Consider the following 19133-nt stretch of genomic DNA (forward strand, 5'->3'; position numbering starts at 1 on the left):
TGATTGGCTGCGTCAGAAGGTCGCCCTCATGTTTCTGGTGTTTCTAACCTCCATCTCCAGCTGTGTGATCCTGACCTGCAGAACACACACACACACACAACACAGTCACTTCTGTTCTCCCAAATATAGAACCTGCTTTAAATGACTGACTTGTTTAAAGCTGGAGTAGTTACAGTAAGGTTAACTCTTAGAGGCCATTTACACCTGGCACTAACATGCATTTTCTGTGATCAGATTGCATTCAGATACTGGTTGACCAGATTAAACCTGATTACATTTACACCAGTGGCCCATAGCACGAATGTAGGATAAGCAGATCCAGGATCTGTCCCTTGATCTGGTTTGGCTTTAACCAGATCATTGCCATCTAGCTAACTCCTACCACGAATGTAGTTCTCAACTCGTTAAGTGGATCCAGGTTTTTTATAATCAAGTTGAGTGCGCGTGCACATGAGCTTGTGCCTGCAAAAGAGGTGTGGTTTTTAACAACTAGCCAATCACAATGCAATATAGACTGCTCCAGTTTTTACAGCGCCAGACACGCCTGCCCTATTTCCTCATTCATTCAAAGCGCAAATCGTGAAGCTTTACTATGTATGTCACAATCAAAATCCGCGTTGGATATTATTAGTCTGTTCCCGAATGACTGTCTAAAGTTGCCACTTATTCATTTCTTTGATGAGCGGTGTCTGCCTCCACATATCTTCAGCAGCTCGATTCACCCTCTCAATAAACTCAATAAAACCTGCATGTCTTTTTGCGAGTGCAAGTAATGTGTAATCTGTCTAAATTTCCAAAATCCATAGGCGTAGTTAAGACCATTTAGGCTCAGTTAATAATAATGATCTCGTGTTTGGTCGCACTGATGGAATAATTCATATCAATAAAAAAAATAATGATAATATTAAAAAAGGCTGCTGAACTGAATTGACACGGTACGTGCGGGCATAGATTTCATTTATTAAAAATAGCCTATTTTGTGGTCACATATAGGCTATTGTCAGCAGAGTCGCACATATCCATATTTCATACAAGGACTATGCTGGAAATCATATGAAGTTCAGTCACATCATACAGGCCAAAAGCAACACAGTTGCAGCTGCAAAATGCAGGAGTAGCCTAGATATTAATCATCTGTGTGTAGGCGATCCCATATTAAATTGTTTAGATAGTAGTAGGCTATTCTAGCATGTATGACCATGTCCAACCCAACGTCAGCATCAGCTCCATTGCGCACACGGCACCGTGCCCTTTGGAACGTTTATGTAACATTTTTACGCCGGTTTAGTGATATTTCTCCACTCACCGTTCAGCTGCAATCGATCGGCGGGGTCAAACGTATCTAGCCTACTTGAGGAATGTATTGCAAAGTAGTAAGTAAGGCTTAATTTAAATGTAGCCTGCAACAAGTGCAAGGCTTCAGTCCTCGATTAATTCAACAGGAGCCATGTTTCTTTTTGTTTTTTTTCTTTTTCATTTGAATGCAATGTATTTTTCATATGGGGACCATATGACTGGCGACTCGCTGTTTCCAGAGAGCTGATTGGTAAGCAGCTGGGTCTTTCATGGGTTTTGATCTTATCCTCTGAACTTAACCTGCTACAAAGCAGGTTAGCCGTAGAGCATGAGTTGCTATGGTGATCTATCTCGTTGTACGGCAAACCTAGGGTTAAACCTGAAGTTACCTCGCTAAGGCACTAATCTTGCTTCGTGATATAGGCCTCTGGTATTAACGTCTCCAGTGTCCACATTACGATTTGATTGCGATCAGTTCAGGCAAGCTCCATAGAGTGGAGTGGCAGAAAAACAGTGGTGACTGTTGTATGTGGATTGAGAGGACGCATTGCGTTTACACTTGTGTTCAATGTGGTCACAATGCGTCCCTGACCACCTCCGGAGGTGGTTTGGCTGATCAGATCGCAATCCGTCCTCAATGTGTCTTGGGGGCGTTTACACTTGTACTTCCTAAGTGGTCAAGCACAATCCGATTGCAATCTGATCACAGAAAATGCATGTTAGTGCCAGGTGTAAATGGCCTCTTAGTTTATTATTATTTGTATTATTTCTTTCTGCCCCCCCCCATCCCCCAGTTTATCCGCAATTGTACTTGGCCATTATCCCCCCTGCTGCTCCACGCTCTGCCGATCTGGGAGCGGGGAGCTTCACCGGCAGGATGTAGCACATGGGACGATCACGCTATTCCCACCCGTTCCCTTCCACCCCGAACAGGTGCCTCGACCGACCAGAGGAGGCGCTAGCGCAGAGACCAGGACACATAACCCCTAATCCGGCTTCCCACCCACAGGACACAGCCAATCGTGTAAACGGCCTCTCGATTCCTTACGTTTCACATTTGAAATGGCCGGGGGCACAGCAGCTCCTTATCCTGCTTGTCTCCCGCCAAGCAAACACTGATATTTACTTCATGACCTGTTTCTGACTGCGAGCTGGAAGGACTTTGAAAGTCAGCACCGTCCCTAAATCAGTGCTTCTCACCCCTTTTCATAACAAGCAGCGCTTATTTAGTCCACATTACAGCCATTCACCCCCAATTGATGAGATTTTGTCTCTCAAATCCAAATAGAATACTATGATGATATAATGATATGATGGAAAACAGTGGATGTTTGGGTAGTGTAGCGCTAAGATTCCCTGCCTACCAATGCAAGGGTCATAAGTTCGCGCCCCCGTGTTACCTCCGGCTTGGTCTTGGTCGGAGGTCACAAATTGGGAACCACTGATCTTAAATCTGTCCCAGTTCGAAGGTAGCATTGTTTTGACAGTGATAGACTGACTTGGTTTGTAAGCTGGCACCCTGCTGCAGGACCTCCTAGAGTTTGACTGATATGCCAAAACCGTTCAATTAGACCATTTTGATGACAGAAAAACAGGATGATGTGTCTTGTTACTGATTGGCCCAAAGGCTGCCTGCATCATTCATGTTTTAGGCTGCTTTCTCACTGGGAACCATTGCTTTCGCTCCGTTCCATTCCGCGCCCGGTCACGATTACCCCCCCTCCCCTCTCCCCCGCTGGTCAGCTTTCACATTACAACATTTCTTCCGCACTCGGAAATGGAACAGAGTTGTGTCATCAACTATGCCTGCAGTGTATCCTCGCCCGTGTGTTGTCTTTGTGGTTCGGAACAGTTGGCTTTCACACTCGCAAGTGTTCCGTGTCGGGGCGCGCCAAAGTGTTCCCCAGACCACCTTTTCCAGTGGATCCTGTCACGGTTGCCTGTTGTGCGCCCGGTCACGGAACGGAACACAACGTTCACAGCAAACGTTCCGAAACTGGGGTCAATTTGGGGACAAGTGTGCTCAGGAACGGTACCGGGGCGCCAGTGTGAAAGCACCCTTAGTTTACATGATTGATTTTGTTTGCGATGTTTAATGACTGAGGCAAAGCTTTTGAATTTAGAATGTAATCAGTTGGGTTGGCTGTGTGTGCGTGTGTGTGTGTGTGTGTGTGTGCGTGTGCGTGTGCGCGCGTGCGTGGGTGCGTGCGTGTGCGCGCGTGCGTGCGTGTGTGTGCGTGTGTGTGTACTAACGTCTTTCTGGTTGAGTTGCTCTCTCAGTCCTCTGATCTCCTCCTGCTGTCTGTAAAATGCTTGCAGGAGCTGAAATACAGAGAGATACACACACATTATACACACACTCCCAATACACACACATTATACACACACTCCCAATACACACACTTTATTTTTTTCTTTTTCAGAAAAAGAAAAAAAGGAAAAGAAAAGAAAAAGCAAACAGGGGCACCAGCGGGTAAACAAATGAAATCAATCAATAAGATACAGGGGTAAAGAAATCAGGTACTGTGCTCTTTTAAGAGAAGTTGTTTAAGTTTTTTTATATATATATATTATATAATATATATATATATATATATATATATATATATATATATATATATATGTATTTTTTTTTTTACTTTTATATTGTTTTAAATATATTGTCTTGATTTTTTTTTTTTTTTTCATTATTAGTCTTTAATTTGTTTTTAAATAAGGTGAGACTCTATAAGCCCTTCCGGGTTTCTTTCCCTCACCTGCACAATTTTCTTTGTATTAAGATACTTGTACTATCTGTTGTTATTCATTTTTTCTTTGTGCAAATAAACAATAAACTCACTGCTTTAGTTCACGCACGCACACACACACACCCACTGTGGTCCCACCTCGCTCTCAGTCCTGGGCGGCGGCCTCTCTGTGGGCTCACAGCAGTGCGGCGTGCAGCAGTAGGTCCAGGGCGGAGCCTGCGTCTCGTCCGGCTGCCAGCCCGACAGGTCGCTCAGCTCACGCGGGTATTTGGCGTCCTGGTAGGCCAGCTGCTCCTGGAGGAACGCCTGGCAGAGGAGAGGGGACGAGGGAGGGACAGTCATCTGGTTTCCACTGCCAACTGGGACAAAGCATTCACGTCGGCCCCTAGTGGTGAGTATGACGTGGGGATTTTATGTCTGCTCTGCTCCTTTATCTCCCAATAGCGTCTATGTTTAGTTTTTACTATGGTGACAATGGGAGGTTTGGCCATTACAGCCATAAAGTCAGGGATGCAAACTAGTCACTTTTAGGTGACAGTCACCTTTTTTCTATCCCAAAATAGGGCACTTAAGTGAATGATTTCCGAGTGGTTTTGTGTATCTGTCACCTTTTTCACTCTGCATGAGTTTGCATCCCTGTAAAGTGCGTCACACTGACTGCTACACAGCGTGAGTGGCTACACTTTGTAATGTTACAATGCGTCACACTGACTGCTACACAGCGTGAGTGGCTACACTTTGTAGTGTTACAGCCTGTAAAGTGCATCACACTGACTGCTACACAGCGTGAGTGGCTACACTTTGTAGTGTTACAGCCTGTAAAGTGCGTCACACTGACTGCTACACAGCGTGAGTGGCTACACTTTGTAGTGTTACAGCCTGTAAAGTGCATCACACTGACTGCTACACAGCGTGAGTGGCTACACTTTGTAGTGTTACAGCCTGTAAAGTGCGTCACACTGACTGCTACACAGCGCGAGTGGCTACACTTTGTAGTGTTACAGCCTGTAAAGTGCGTCACACTGACTGCTACACAGCGTGAGTGGCTACACTTTGTAGTGTTACAGCCTGTAAAGTGCGTCACACTGACTGCTACACAGCGTGAGTGGCTACACTTTGTAGTGTTACAGCCTGTAAAGTGCATCACACTGACTGCTACACAGCGTGAGTGGCTACACTTTGTAGTGTTACAGCCTGTAAAGAGCGTCACACTGACTGCTACACAGCGTGAGTGGCTACACTTTGTAGTGTTACAGCCTGTAAAGTGCGTCACACTGACTGCTACACAGCGTGAGTGGCTACACTTTGTAGTGTTACAGCCTGTAAAGTGCATCACACTGACTGCTACACAGCGTGAGTGGCTACACTTTGTAGTGTTACAGCCTGTAAAGAGCGTCACACTGACTGCTACACAGCGTGAGTGGCTACACTTTGTAGTGTTACAGCCTGTAAAGTGCGTCACACTGACTGCTACACAGCGTGAGTGGCTACACTTTGTAGTGTTACAGCCTGTAAAGTGCGTCACACTGACTGCTACACAGCGTGAGTGGCTACACTTTGTAGTGTTACAGCCTGTAAAGTGCGTCACACTGACTGCTACACAGCGCGAGTGGCTACACTTTGTAGTGTTACAACCTGTAAAGTGCATCACACTGACTGCTACACAGCGTGAGTGGCTACACTTTGTAGTGTTACAGCCTGTAAAGTGCGTCACACTGACTGCTACACAGCGCGAGTGGCTACACTTTGTAGTGTTACAGCCTGTAAAGTGCGTCACACTGACTGCTACACAGCGTGAGTGGCTACACTTTGTAGTGTTACAGCCTGTAAAGTGCGTCACACTGACTGCTACACAGCGTGAGTGGCTACACTTTGTAGTGTTACAGCCTGTAAAGTGCGTCACACTGACTGCTACACAGCGTGAGTGGCTACACTTTGTAGTGTTACAGCCTGTAAAGAGCGTCACACTGACTGCTACACAGCGTGAGTGGCTACACTTTGTAGTGTTACAGCCTGTAAAGTGCGTCACACTGACTGCTACACAGCGTGAGTGGCTACACTTTGTAGTGTTACAGCCTGTAAAGTGCATCACACTGACTGCTACACAGCGTGAGTGGCTACACTTTGTAGTGTTACAGCCTGTAAAGTGCATCACACTGACTGCTACACAGCGTGAGTGGCTACACTTTGTAGTGTTACAGCCTGTAAAGTGCATCACACTGACTGCTACACAGCGTGAGTGGCTACACTTTGTAGTGTTACAGCCTGTAAAGTGCGTCACACTGACTGCTACACAGCGTGAGTGGCTACACTTTGTAGTGTTACAACCTGTAAAGAGCGTCACACTGACTGCTACACAGCGTGAGTGGCTACACTTTGTAGTGTTACAGCCTGTAAAGTGCATCACACTGACTGCTACACAGCGTGAGTGGCTACACTTTGTAGTGTTACAACCTGTAAAGAGCGTCACACTGACTGCTACACAGCGTGAGTGGCTACACTTTGTAGTGTTACAGCCTGTAAAGTGCATCACACTGACTGCTACACAGCGTGAGTGGCTACACTTTGTAATGTTACAACCTGTAAAGTGCATCACACTGACTGCTACACAGCGTGAGTGGCTACACTTTGTAGTGTTACAGCCTGTAAAGTGCGTCACACTGACTGCTACACAGCGTGAGTGGCTACACTTTGTAGTGTTACAACCTGTAAAGAGCGTCACACTGACTGCTACACAGCGTGAGTGGCTACACTTTGTAATGTTACAAGACAAATGTAAAACGACGCTTTGGAACAAAATATCGTACTGTAGGTCCGTATTTCTGTCCTGTTTTTGCGAGCGCGCGATTAAATCCAATTTGTCCACAAAGTCCTTCAGCAGCTCTCCGCTGACAGCAAAGTGAGGGAGATAAGCGCAAGGCCCGTTTTTTCTCCAAGTAGGTCTCTGCGACTTGCCGTAAGGCGGTTTATACGGAAGCTAGGTCAACGGTACAAAGGACGTTTATATTGTTATATATTGTTATATTGTTAACTGTATATATACAGTTAGGCTGCACATTAAAAAAAATGACATCTGATCCGACCATCCAGGAGCATTGATTTGAATGGGAAAGGCCGTTCTATCCATTCAAGTTCTGTGGCGTCAACACAGGTAGCAAACATCAAATCAATATCAATTTGAATGTTGGCATGTGTGGTGTGGAGGAGTGATGAATATCCTTTTCTTCCATTTCTTCTAAAGTGTCTTCTTGCTCAAGGACACTTGAGAAGAATGCAAATGATTTTGTAGATGGAAAGTGGTGGTCTTAAGGTTAGCGAAGTGAGCTTGTGACCAGAAGGTCGTCGGTTGAATCCCTGTGTCCGGCAGGGTGAATCTGTCTGGGGAGTGGGGAAAGTGAAAAAGCAGCACTTGTCCCTCCCTCATTACCACCACTGAGGTGCCCTTGAGCAAGGCCCTTAACCCCCGACCTCTCCAGTGGAGCTGCTCAGTGGCCAGCAGATCAGACTGTGGTTGTAACTGGTCAGCTTCCAGAATGTGAACAGGGCACACCTGAAAAAAGAGAGCATTGCTCTCAGTGAGACTCCCCCTGTATAAATACACGTTAAAAATATATATCCTTCACCTCCTCCATGAAGCCCAGCCCTGACCCGGGCACCGCGCCGCCAGCCGGGCCCGTCTGGAACCTCAGGGTGCTCAGCTGCCTCCCAAGCCCCTTGTCAGGAGGGGTCTCTGGGTAAGGGTTGGCTACTCTAGTCCCAGGCTTCAGGGACATCAGCACCGGGCCTGGCGGAGGGACAAGAGAGCAGGAAAGGCCACTATGTTTAGGGGGGGGGGGGGGCATTTAGAGGAACTGGAGGCCTGAAGGTCATCTGCCAGCCATTTTGGTTCTGGGCAGTAATGCATTACTGACCTCTGTTGACCCCGGAGAGCCACTCCTGAGCCGTCATGGCCGCCTGGTTTCCTGCTGTCATGGGATACAGGTCCTCGTGGAAAATGTCAGACTGTTAGAAGAGACAAAAACACCACAATTAGTCACTTCCTCCTTACCACGTTCTTATTGCTTTCTTTCCTGATCTGGTCTGTCTCTGTCCATCCACACCTCCTTCCGTGGCACGATCATGGACAGTGGCTCCACCAGGTCTTTGATGGCGATCAGACGGTAAAATCGGAAAACCTCACAGGCGCTCACGTCCAGGCCGCGCTTTGGCATCACCCCTGGAGAGGTCAGAGGTCGGCGTCACATGTGACAGAAAATATACATTCAATAGTGGGAGAAAATAGTCCGTCTAAACCGTGACGGGACAGCTAGCTAAAGAGCACTATTCCAAAGTTGGCTTCTTGAAAGTGTAAATAGTGAGACAGCTAGCTAAAGTTGTTTTTGAAAGCGTAGTTATTGTGTCCAGCTCACCCAGTCCTTTCTGTGGCAGTAGCGACCTGTACTCCGTCAGGAAGTTGATGTAGGGTTTCTCCGCGCTCAGCTCGTAGTACCTGATGTTCCCGTCTCCCTGGAGGACGGAAACACGTCACAGGATGTCTGATAGCGCTCATAGTGACCTTTGACCTCCAACCTCCTTATTCTCCATTGATTATGTTTCTTCCTTTTCTAAAGTTTGCCAGGACGGTTCTGACCAAAGGAAACAAACTGTAGACCAGAGGTTTTCAAAGTGGGAGGCGGGGCCTCCAAACTGTGTCTGAGGGGAGGCCCACAGTCTCAGACTTTGAAAACCCCTGCTGTAGACCATTCATTGGAATGTGTGTGTGTGTGTGTGTGTGTGTGTGTGTGTGTGTGTTGTGTGTGTGTGTGTGTGTGTGTGTGTGTGTGTGTGTGTGTGTGTGTGTGTGTGTGTGTTACCTTGCCAGCCAGGTAGAGCATGTGTGTGTCTGGGTCGTAGAACGGGAAGAGAACTCCTGCAGACCCGTCCAAATCCTCCTCATACAGAGGCTCTGATAGGTCGTCCTGAACACACACACACACGCACACGCACACGCACACGCACACGCACACGCACACGCACACACACAGGCAGGTATACTATATGGCTGCAAATCTGTGTGTATTACCTGTTGCACATGTAAGATGCAAGCGTGTCACGTGTGTGTGTGTGTGTGTGTGTGTGTGTGTGTGTCTCACCGGGTCCCACAGAGCGATCTGTCTGTGGTTCCATGGCGAGCTGCCGGTGGAGAGAAGCATCTTCAACCCTCCAATATACAACACCTTACTGGCTCTATGGGACTTACTGCTGGACACCTAGACACACACACACACACACACACACACACACACACACACCTTCATTGACTACATTCATTCTCGAACCTGTAACCCTAACCAACTCCTAATCCACCTAATCTAACTTTAAGCCTTACCTAATCCTAACACACACCTGTAGGATCCTGCCTGTGCGCGGGTCGAGGACCCGCAGCCTCCTGTCCCTGGAGGTGATGGCCAGCCGGCTGCCGTCGGTGCTGAAGCTGACTGAAGACAGCAGCGTCTCGGGCGGGTAGCGGTGGAGCAGCGGCGTCAGGACCACGCGCACCGGGAACCTGAGCACCGTGCCCGCCTGGGACACGTCCCACAGGAGCACCTGGGGCCCAGAGAGAGGACACCACGGGTGAGTACACCTAAACTCACTGATCAGGTCATCTAATGACTGTAAGCCACTAGTCGTGTTTCCATTACCCTCAGAAATGCGCAAAATCTAAATATCGCAATAGAAATTGGGTAAACACGTGAATTTCGAAAAACCTCCCAAATATCGCAAAAAGTTTTTGCGCTCTCATGAGGTGGTTTTTCAGACGTGTCGATATAGCAGTTTATCGCAAAAGTGTGATGGAAACACATTTTCCGCATTTGCACGTCATGTGACCCATATTCTCCTTTGGAAAAGGAGCGGAAAATAAGTTCGGTAAGTAAGGTTCGTTAAGCCGTGGCAAAACCTCCGCAGCAAGTGGAAAACTTTGAAGCAACAATACCTAGCAGAAAGACGAGTGTTGTGCAAAAGCGGAGCCGGGAAAAATGGATAATGTGTAATGGCAGAAATCGGTCCATGGTGACAGGCTGCCTGTGCACGCATTTGAGCGGCAAGATGAGGGGATGAAAAGCACACACTGGTGCGGTGGTGCTGTCTGAAGTGAATACAGTGACTGTGAGTAATACATTACACACGTTTCAGGTGCAATGTTATAATTATAATACACGACATTCCGATTATTGCACCATATCAGCCTTTTCCCCCCTCCTCCATCTCTAAATCGGACCAGTTGTATTAGGCTACATTTTTTTCTCTGCCTGTCGCGCTCACTGCATTCACCGCAGCCAGCAACGTTGCCACTCATTTTCTTTTGAATTGATAATCAGGCTCGTTTATACGCGTTGTAACTTCATGTTGTGATTTGCATTGACCATTGGTTGGATTTGAGCATGCAGGGGACGGGATATGGCCATATGGGGCAGATCCCCGTGCGTAATCACTGAGGCAGCTGCTGGTAACGGGGAATTGCGTTCAGGTGTGTGCGCCGTCAGACCAAACTCAACTTCAATGGAAACGCCTACAAGTCGCAATTGTACATTGTCGAAGTTGTAGAAATATCGCAGTTATTTTGCGAAAAACTGTAATGGAAACACAGCTAATGAGAGCCTGGTGCAGTCGATTGTTCTCTCTCTCACTCCAGCAGGACTTACATGGCACCAGGTCATGGTGTAATGTATGTAAGGGTTAATGCCCGACGAGGTGTACATTATCACTTTTTAAGGGACGACGCGGAGGCGTGAACCGTCCGAGGCGAAGCCGAGGATGGTTTGCCTCCGCGAAGTCCCTTAAAAAGTGATAATGTACACCTCGAAGGGCATTAACCCGCTTATACCATGGTCACTTGCCAACAAAACAATAAGACCAGTCATTTATATTTCCATGTGTAATAAATAAAGCAATCTAAATGGCTAAATGTCTGTTATTCATACTGTAAATCAGTCTTCCACGAAATAAAATAGTCCCTCCCACCTCCACCAATCTCCGTTTTAAAGCCGACTCAAACGTTAACTTCATCACAGGAATGCAGGTTTAACGATGTTTTGCGTTCTACATTAAATGAAGACATTACCGTTTGGCTGCTTGCTTTATTTTGTATGATAGATACGTATTGGCCAAGTATATTAACATTTAAGAGCGAAGAGTTTCAGGAAGTGAAAAGTGCAGCAGGGGCTCGCACCTATGGCTCGCACTGCATGCATCTCTCTCTCTCTCTCTCTCTCTCTCTCTCTCTCTCTCTCTCTCTCTCTCTCTCTCTCTCTCTCTCTCTCTCTCTCTCTCTCTCTCTCTCTCTCTCTCTCTCTCTCTCTCTCTCTCTCTCTCTCTCTCTAAGGGCTCGCCCCCGCTCGTGCACGAGCCGAGGGAAATATCCTCTTTGTCGCCGAGAAGAGCCTGGTGACGCGAGGTTAAAAATCTCCGAAACGAAAATCAAAATTGTAAATAAGAGTTATTTTTGATAAACTGAGCACACAGGGGTGATTTAAATACTTACTTTGACCGAGTCAATTTTTTTCTCAACATCCAAAATTGTCATATTAACCCTTAACGGGGGTATAGAGCTCAAACTGCTCTCCTGATAACACTGATGAAACTATGGCGCATTGATATGAACGGTGAACAGACCATTTAGCTAGGTGTCCATTATCACTGTACAATATCACTTTTTAATGGACACCTTGCAGCCAATCAGAATCGAGTATTCACCCAGACCATGGTATAATATAAACTAGAGGGCACTCGGTCGAGTGCACACCTCCACCAACCTTTCTACACGTTTCGTGGTGCGTGAACCTGTTTGAGAAGTTAGGCGCCTTTTTGTGATTGGCCACATGCAATTGACACGCCCCCTTTTGGCCAGTGGGTGTGGAAAGTTCATCAGTTCGTCCTTGGCCCATGACCAAGCTTTCTACAAAGTTTCCTGGTGTTAGGTGTATCTAGTCTGGTGTTAGCCTGGTGTTAGTCTGGTGTTAGGTGTATAGAGAGCCGCAGGAACGAGTCCGGAAATCATCGATGCTAACACTCCTGGTTCTTCACTGTTTTCGCCTATGGGATTTTTGAATGGGTTTTTGGCGCGATGCTTCTAATAAGGTCTCTGGGCAATGCAAGCTTAATCAAACGCGAACCAGTGTTTAGTAATATCATCTTCACACATGAGGACCACTTTTATGAGTTTTGAAGCTTTTACGTGCCGTTAAAAGGGCGGCTAGCTAGCAAACGGCTTAACACTGTTGAGTCGACGGCGATATATACGTCAATAACGTCATCACTTCAAAGGACAACACGGAAATTCTCTTTCCCTCACCTGGTTCAGCCCCGTTCAGCCCGGGGTAATCAGTGCACAGCAGCGCACACATCAACAACACTCCAGGTTGAGTGCTGACATGACGTGGAAGCCTATGCGACAGTGTGTAGTTCTGGATTAGCTTAGCTTTTTACTTCTAGGGCTCGCATTTACGCTTCAAAACTCATGAAAGTGGTCCTCATGTGTGAAGATTATCCGACTGAAATCTGGTTCGCGTTTGATTAAGCTTGCGTTGCCCAGAGACCTTATTTGAATCATCGCGACAAAAACCCATTCAAGAATCCCATAGACAGAAACAGTGAAGAACCAGGAAGTCCGGGACTTCCGCGTTCTGACTACGCCAATACGTCATTCCTGCGGCTCTCTATTTAGTCTGGTGTTAGGTGTATCTAGTCTGGTGTTAGTCTGGTGTTAGGTGTATCTAGTCTGGTGTTAGTCTGGTGTTAGGTGTATCTAGTCTCGGGCCAAAAACTTTGTTCCGTGTCTTTTGGCCAAAACACACCACGTCATCCGGCGGATAACACCGGGAACGGCTCCAAAAAAACAATTCTGCTCTGAAAACAGGGCGTCATACAGTAGTAACGTAAATACATGTGATGCACGTTATCTACAACAATAAAATGAACCAACACCATATAAAACCATCCTTCTATGGGGGGATGAAGCAGAAAGACTACCGGAAACACAACTGGGGGGCGGGTCTTAGGGCGGATGATCATTCCCTGTAGTAATGGAGGACCGCAGGGATGACAGATTTTTGTAGGCTTTATCCAGAAATCACCACCATTTGGTTCTTCAGTGGAAAAGTCTATGGGGGTTTTAGAATGGGGATTTCACTTAAATGCATCAAATAAGGTCTGTGGTTAACAAAAGTTTATGGGAACGCGAATTTGGGTTCAGCAGGATAATCTTCATAAACGTGAATAACTTATATGCCTTTTGAAGCGTTTTATAAAAAACACGCATTTACGTTCCAAAAGTCATGAAAGTTTTTCACGTTTGTGAAGAGTATCATGCAGAACCCAGATTTGCGTTCCCATAAACTTTTGTTAACCACAGACCTTATTTTATGCATTTAAGCGAAACCCGCATGTTAAATCCCATAGACCTTTCGTCTCACGAACCCGGAAGTATACTTCCGGACTCATTCCTGCGGCTCTCTATATGGGTACCAGGCAGGAAAGTGAATCAGTTCATCCTTGGCCCATGACCAACTTGTCTAGAAAGTTTCATGGTGTTGCGTGAATCCGTTTGGAAGTTAGGTGCCTTTTAGTGATATCCTGCCAACAAATTCATGTGATGATTGATATATTAAAATTAATTATATTATTTATTTGCTATATTAAAAAAACAGCTGGGAGAAGTCTACAGTGCGGGCTCTACTTCTTTTATTGATATATTACCATCATGACATCTACTGTATCTCATAAGACACTGCGGAGCGCGTCATCATTCAGAAACCATGCCCAAAACGGGGGGAAACAACAACAAAATACTCCCCCCCAATCCTGGCGTTCTCCTATGTCGCATGCATGGTCATGTGTTGGACACAAAGATCAAATATACGGAAGATGAACACTCCAACTTACTTCACTGACAGCTAGATCCACATTTTTCTTCTTGCCAATTCTCCATGGCTTCCTTGTTTTGCTCAGGAGTACCAATTTCTTTTTATTGGTGATTTGTTTACATTTGTTGTCTGCGCAGCCCACCACACAACAGCTTTTAGCTATGTTTAGTTCAAGGAAAATGACGCTGGTGTATGGAACTGAATGGAGAGCTTTCCCCCGTGATGGGCGTGGCCTATTTCATGCAGTGTCTCTATTAATGTATTTGTTGGTCTGTGTGACTCAGTTCAGTTCAAAACGCCAGTCAGGCTCCTGACCTTGTAGTCGTAGGCGGAGCTAAGCAGCAGGTCCTCAGCGGTTGGATGCCACTCGATAAGCCCCACCCTCCTGGAGTGACCAATTAGAGTCTTCCTGGCCTGGGTGAGTTTCTGCTGTACGCCGCAGACCGGAATGTCCCAGATCTTCACCTGAAAATGAAAACGAGGTAAACCGAACCTGAAACTGAGATGACAACTAGGTGTTACAAAACATTGTAGTAAACTGAAATAAATATATAAATGAGACCATGTAAAAAAACTTGTCTTGTCAACATGTAAAACAAACTACAGTAAAATAAAATAAAATAAAAAATATAGGTGAAATCTTATTAGTTTTTTCTCGTATTTTTGTTTATGTGAATTTTGGCAATTTTTACTGAATGCTATTTGAGAACTTTGTGTGAATAGATTTTAAAAATAATTTATCATTTACTATTACTGTATTACATGTAGTATGTATTACACAATACATTTTGTAAACGCATGCAAAATCCCCGCTCTGAACTTCTATCGTACCTTCAGAAAATACCAACCCTAAAAATACTAAAACTAGCAGCTGCAGCTAAATAAAAATGAAAGTAAAACTTCCAAAGCCACACGAAGAACTAAACTAAACTACACTGAACCATTGAAAACCATATAAAATAAAAATGAAGGAAAAATACAAAACCATATCACTGGAACAGTCAAAAATACATCAATCAACCTTGAGTTATATTTTTGAGACTTGAAGAAAAGACTTGACCTGGCTTGACCTGACGTGACGTGACGTGACGTGACGTGACGTGACGTGACGTGACGTGACGTGACGTGACGTGACGTGACGTGACGTGACGTGACTTGACTTGACTTGACTTGACTTGGGTTCTGGTGATTTGGGACTTGACTCTGACTTGTACTCTGATGACTTGAAAAAGTTTATAATGTTTTGACCTGAGATCTTGTGTTTGTGTAAATGACTTTAATCGAAAGTGATGAGATTTCTTCTAGCAGACGACTGAATTAAAAATGTTTCCTGTTTTATGTATCGAATGATTGGATTTATTGAAGTCGAAACTGATCATAGAAATCAAACTCATGATGATCTTACCAAGTTTGTATACTATCATAATCATATTGCATTGAAAAGTCCTCGATATATAGTCTTCTTTATTGATACTGGACTCTTGATTTGTGCTGACTTGACTTGTACATTTAGACTTGGGACTGGAGTGAAGCTGACTTGGTCAGACATCAGGAGAACTCTGCAGTACGTACGGTGCAGTCCTCGGAGCACGAGGCGACACAGTGATCGTCAAAGGGATTCCACTTGACGTCCAGCACCCTGCCGCTGTGACCGCACACCCGTGGGTGCTGAGGGTCCACACGGCCTGCCTGAGAGAGAGAGAGAGAGAGGGGGAGAGAGAGAGAGAGAGAGAGAGAGAGGGAGGGAGAGAGAGAGGGAGGGAGAGAGAGAGAGAGAGAGAGAGAGAGAGAGAGAGAGAATGTTTTGAAAAGCTACTTTAGGCTTCATGACTGCCAGAATGCTAAAGAAAAATACAGAGACACATGCTGCCTTAACCCATTGATACCTGATGCATGCGGTTTGCGGTCTTAAAGGGATACACACACAAATCAGGGATATACATGCAAATGCTGCATCAGGTATCAATGGGTTAAGGTGATATGGGATATACAGATCCTTTCCAAAAAAAAAATATATAATGGAAATACCATGGATGACCATGGGCTTCAGCGGATTGCCAAGCAAAGACGATTAAAAAAAAATCGCAGAGATTCAGAGGGAGTGGACTGAGGCTGGAGTCAGTCATAACTGAGAAGTAACTGTTGATTTTCTTCACACTATTCTAATTTCTTGAAATACTGTTTTGGGGGTTTTCTGGAGCTGTAGGCCAAAATGATGAAAAATGAAACAAATAAAGGCTAGAAATATTTTACTTTGTGTGTAAGGAATGTATAATCTATGAAAGTTTCACTTTTTGAAAGGAATTATGGAAAACGAACTTTTCCATGATATTCTAATTTTTTGAAAGGATCTGTATACTGCATTTGCACTGTTGATGAAGATAGAATATTATTGTAAGAGCTTCCCATTCAATCACACTACATACCATATACATCACCAGGCAAAGGTTTGGACATACCTGTTGTATGTCCTGTTTTTATCCAGCCATTTTGATCTAAAGTCTCTGCTTATTAAATGCTTGAAATTAGTTCCTTAGTCAAATAGGAATAGTGTTGTGTTCTTTCCAAAGCATTTGCCTTTCCATCAAAGTGTTGATTTGTTGAACACTGTATTCACCTCATGTTCCAACACAGGGCTCAGCCAGTAACTTCCTATTGTGTTGACACTTCCTGTGTGACAGTATAGTGAGCAGGTAAAACAGACTGTGTTTTGAACAGGAAGTCATCATAACAGAAACTGGCTCAAGTGGGCATAAGGGGAATAGGTTGCTGCATGATTCCATTTGTATGATTTCATAATCTTTAGTAGTATACTGAAATGTGTAAAATAGTAAAAAATTAAGAAAAAATGTTCCGCGTTTTGACTGGTAGTGTACATCGTATAAGCATACTGTAATACTTACTATAGGGTATATAATTCATCTGTTACATACATGGTGGATGGGTAGCACTAGAAAGGACCCGCCCCCGGCGCACTCGGTCACCACGGCGATGAAGCAGGGATTGGCCGAGCAGTAGTGGTTGTCGTGGACGCTGCGTGTGATTGGCAGCCCGTCGTAGCTGTGCTCTTTGGTGGCCGGCTTGCCGAAGACGTGGCGAAACTTAGAGCAGCGGAAGGACGAACGCCATGACATCTGCACAACAAGAGGGAGGGGGACCGGAGGATATTTAAAGAGCATGGTGCAGGTTGGAGACCACATTTTTTGTTTTTTGGGGGGGGATTTGGGGGAAAAACATGTTTGTCAATCACACATAGCTGCATTTAGACTAGTTTTTGTAACCAGCAGGGGGCACTGGTCCATTTCATGGAACTAACACTTGTGATGTCACAGGGATGCAAACTAGTCACTTTTAGGTGACAGCCACATTTTTCAGCCCAAAATATGAGGATTTCTGAGTGGTTTTATGTCTGCCCTGGTATCTGTCACCTTTTTTCACTCTCCATGACTTTGCGTCCCTGTGTCAGCCCCAGCAGAACATTCTCCTCTTGTGATGTCACTCCTGTTATGTCACATGCCCATTTATAAAATGCCACATTTTCCTCCATATTTATACCCTGGGGGCCTGTGGGGGGGCCAATCTTTGTCTTTTTGGAGTATTTTCATTGTAATCATGAGCCCAAAATGTAAATTCAGATTTTTTTTTACCTGCACCATGCTCTTTAAACTTTTTTAAAGACACAGTTATATAAAAATAACTTTTCTTTTTTCGCTTTGTTCACCGGTTCACTATTACATTCCAAACAAAGAACACAGAAACTGTTGATTTCTAGAAATGTTATATCAAAATAGCAGACGGTCTCTTTCCGGTAAACAGCACGTTTCTGCACACACACACACACACACACACACACACACACACACACACACACACACACACACACACACACACATACATAGATATATAAACAGATATGTATGTGTATACAGGAAGGAATGATGAAGAGAGGGATGGAAAAATGACTTAATCGCGCGTGTGTGTGTGTGTGTGTGTGTGTGTGCACGTGTGTGTGCACGTGCGTGCGTGTCACACTCCTAGCTAATCTCATAATCGCTTTGTGGAAACTCACCAGTCGCATTATCCGTTCTAATCAATAATGCAATCTGCTGTCATTATGGGTCTCATAATCTTATCAATAATAAATCAATATCTTTAATAACTAAACTGCATGGTTTATCCGTCACACACACACACACACACACACACACACACACACACACACACACACACACACACACGGGCACAGTAATAAATCCCACCTCCAAAGCAACTTGTGTGTGGTTTTAAATATTCATCAGGTACACACACACTTTTCCTGTTGTGACAAATGGCTCCTGACCTTTGACCTTTGCTGTGGATAAAGATCAGCTTACTGATGGAGGGAGGAGAGGAGAGAAGAAGAGGAGAGAGATGAGAGAAGAAGAGAGAGATGATAGAAGCTGGGACGTGCAAAGATACACCTCAGGTGGTGCCCAAGGATCTGCCCTTTTCTGCTCTGACTGATAAGAGCCCTTTTTGCGAGACACATCCTTGGTCGACATTACTGTGTTTCAGAGGCTTTCTATAGAGTTCTATAGAAGTCTATTGAGCTACCCTGCACGTTGTGGGAGTTCTATAGAAGTATATTGGACTACCCTGCACATTGTGGGAGTTATATAGAAGTCTATTGTTCTACCCTGCATGTTGTGGGAGTTCTATAGAAGTCTATTGGGCTACCCTGCATGTTGTGCGAGTTCTATAGAAGTCTATTGGACTACCCTGCACGTTGTGGGAGTTCTATAGAAGTCTATTGGACTACCCTGCACGTTGTGGGAGTTCTATAGAAGTCTATTGGACTACCCTGCACGTTGTGGGAGTTCTATAGAAGTATATTGGACTACCCTGCACATTGTGGGAGTTATATAGAAGTCTATTGTTCTACCCTGCATGTTGTGGGAGTTCTATAGAAGTATATTGGACTACCCTGCACATTGTGGGAGTTATATAGAAGTCTATTGTTCTACCCTGCATGTTGTGGGAGTTCTATAGAAGTCTATTGGACTACCCTGCATGTTGTGCGAGTTCTATAGAAGTCTATTGGACTACCCTGCATGTTGAAACATGATGAAAAAGGGTTACCCAGTGTGTTAAAAAGTGAGGCCAACGGGTCCTGACCAAATGTCTGTCTGTCTGCCTCTGTCTGTTAGTA

The 19133-nt window shown here is 45.1% G+C and overlaps 1 protein-coding gene across 1 annotated transcript; it reads right to left on the bottom strand.

Moving 5' to 3' along the window:
* Positions 1–12: 12 nt before the first annotated feature.
* On the bottom strand, positions 13–17079 carry coro2ab (coronin 2Ab; the record flags this gene model as incomplete). Its single annotated transcript, XM_083640344.1, has 13 exons — positions 13–75; positions 3550–3618; positions 4182–4349; positions 7667–7827; positions 7955–8045; positions 8144–8259; positions 8453–8549; positions 8897–9001; positions 9176–9292; positions 9429–9629; positions 14261–14410; positions 15518–15634; positions 16879–17079. 13 exons carry the CDS (start codon positions 17077–17079, stop codon positions 13–15), a joined length of 1656 nt encoding a protein of 551 aa, XP_083496470.1.
* Positions 17080–19133: the final 2054 nt, after the last annotated feature.

Source organism: Poromitra crassiceps (assembly GCF_964638095.1).
Source record: "Poromitra crassiceps genome assembly, chromosome: 7".
Taxonomy (NCBI): Eukaryota; Metazoa; Chordata; class Actinopteri; order Beryciformes; family Melamphaidae; genus Poromitra; species Poromitra crassiceps.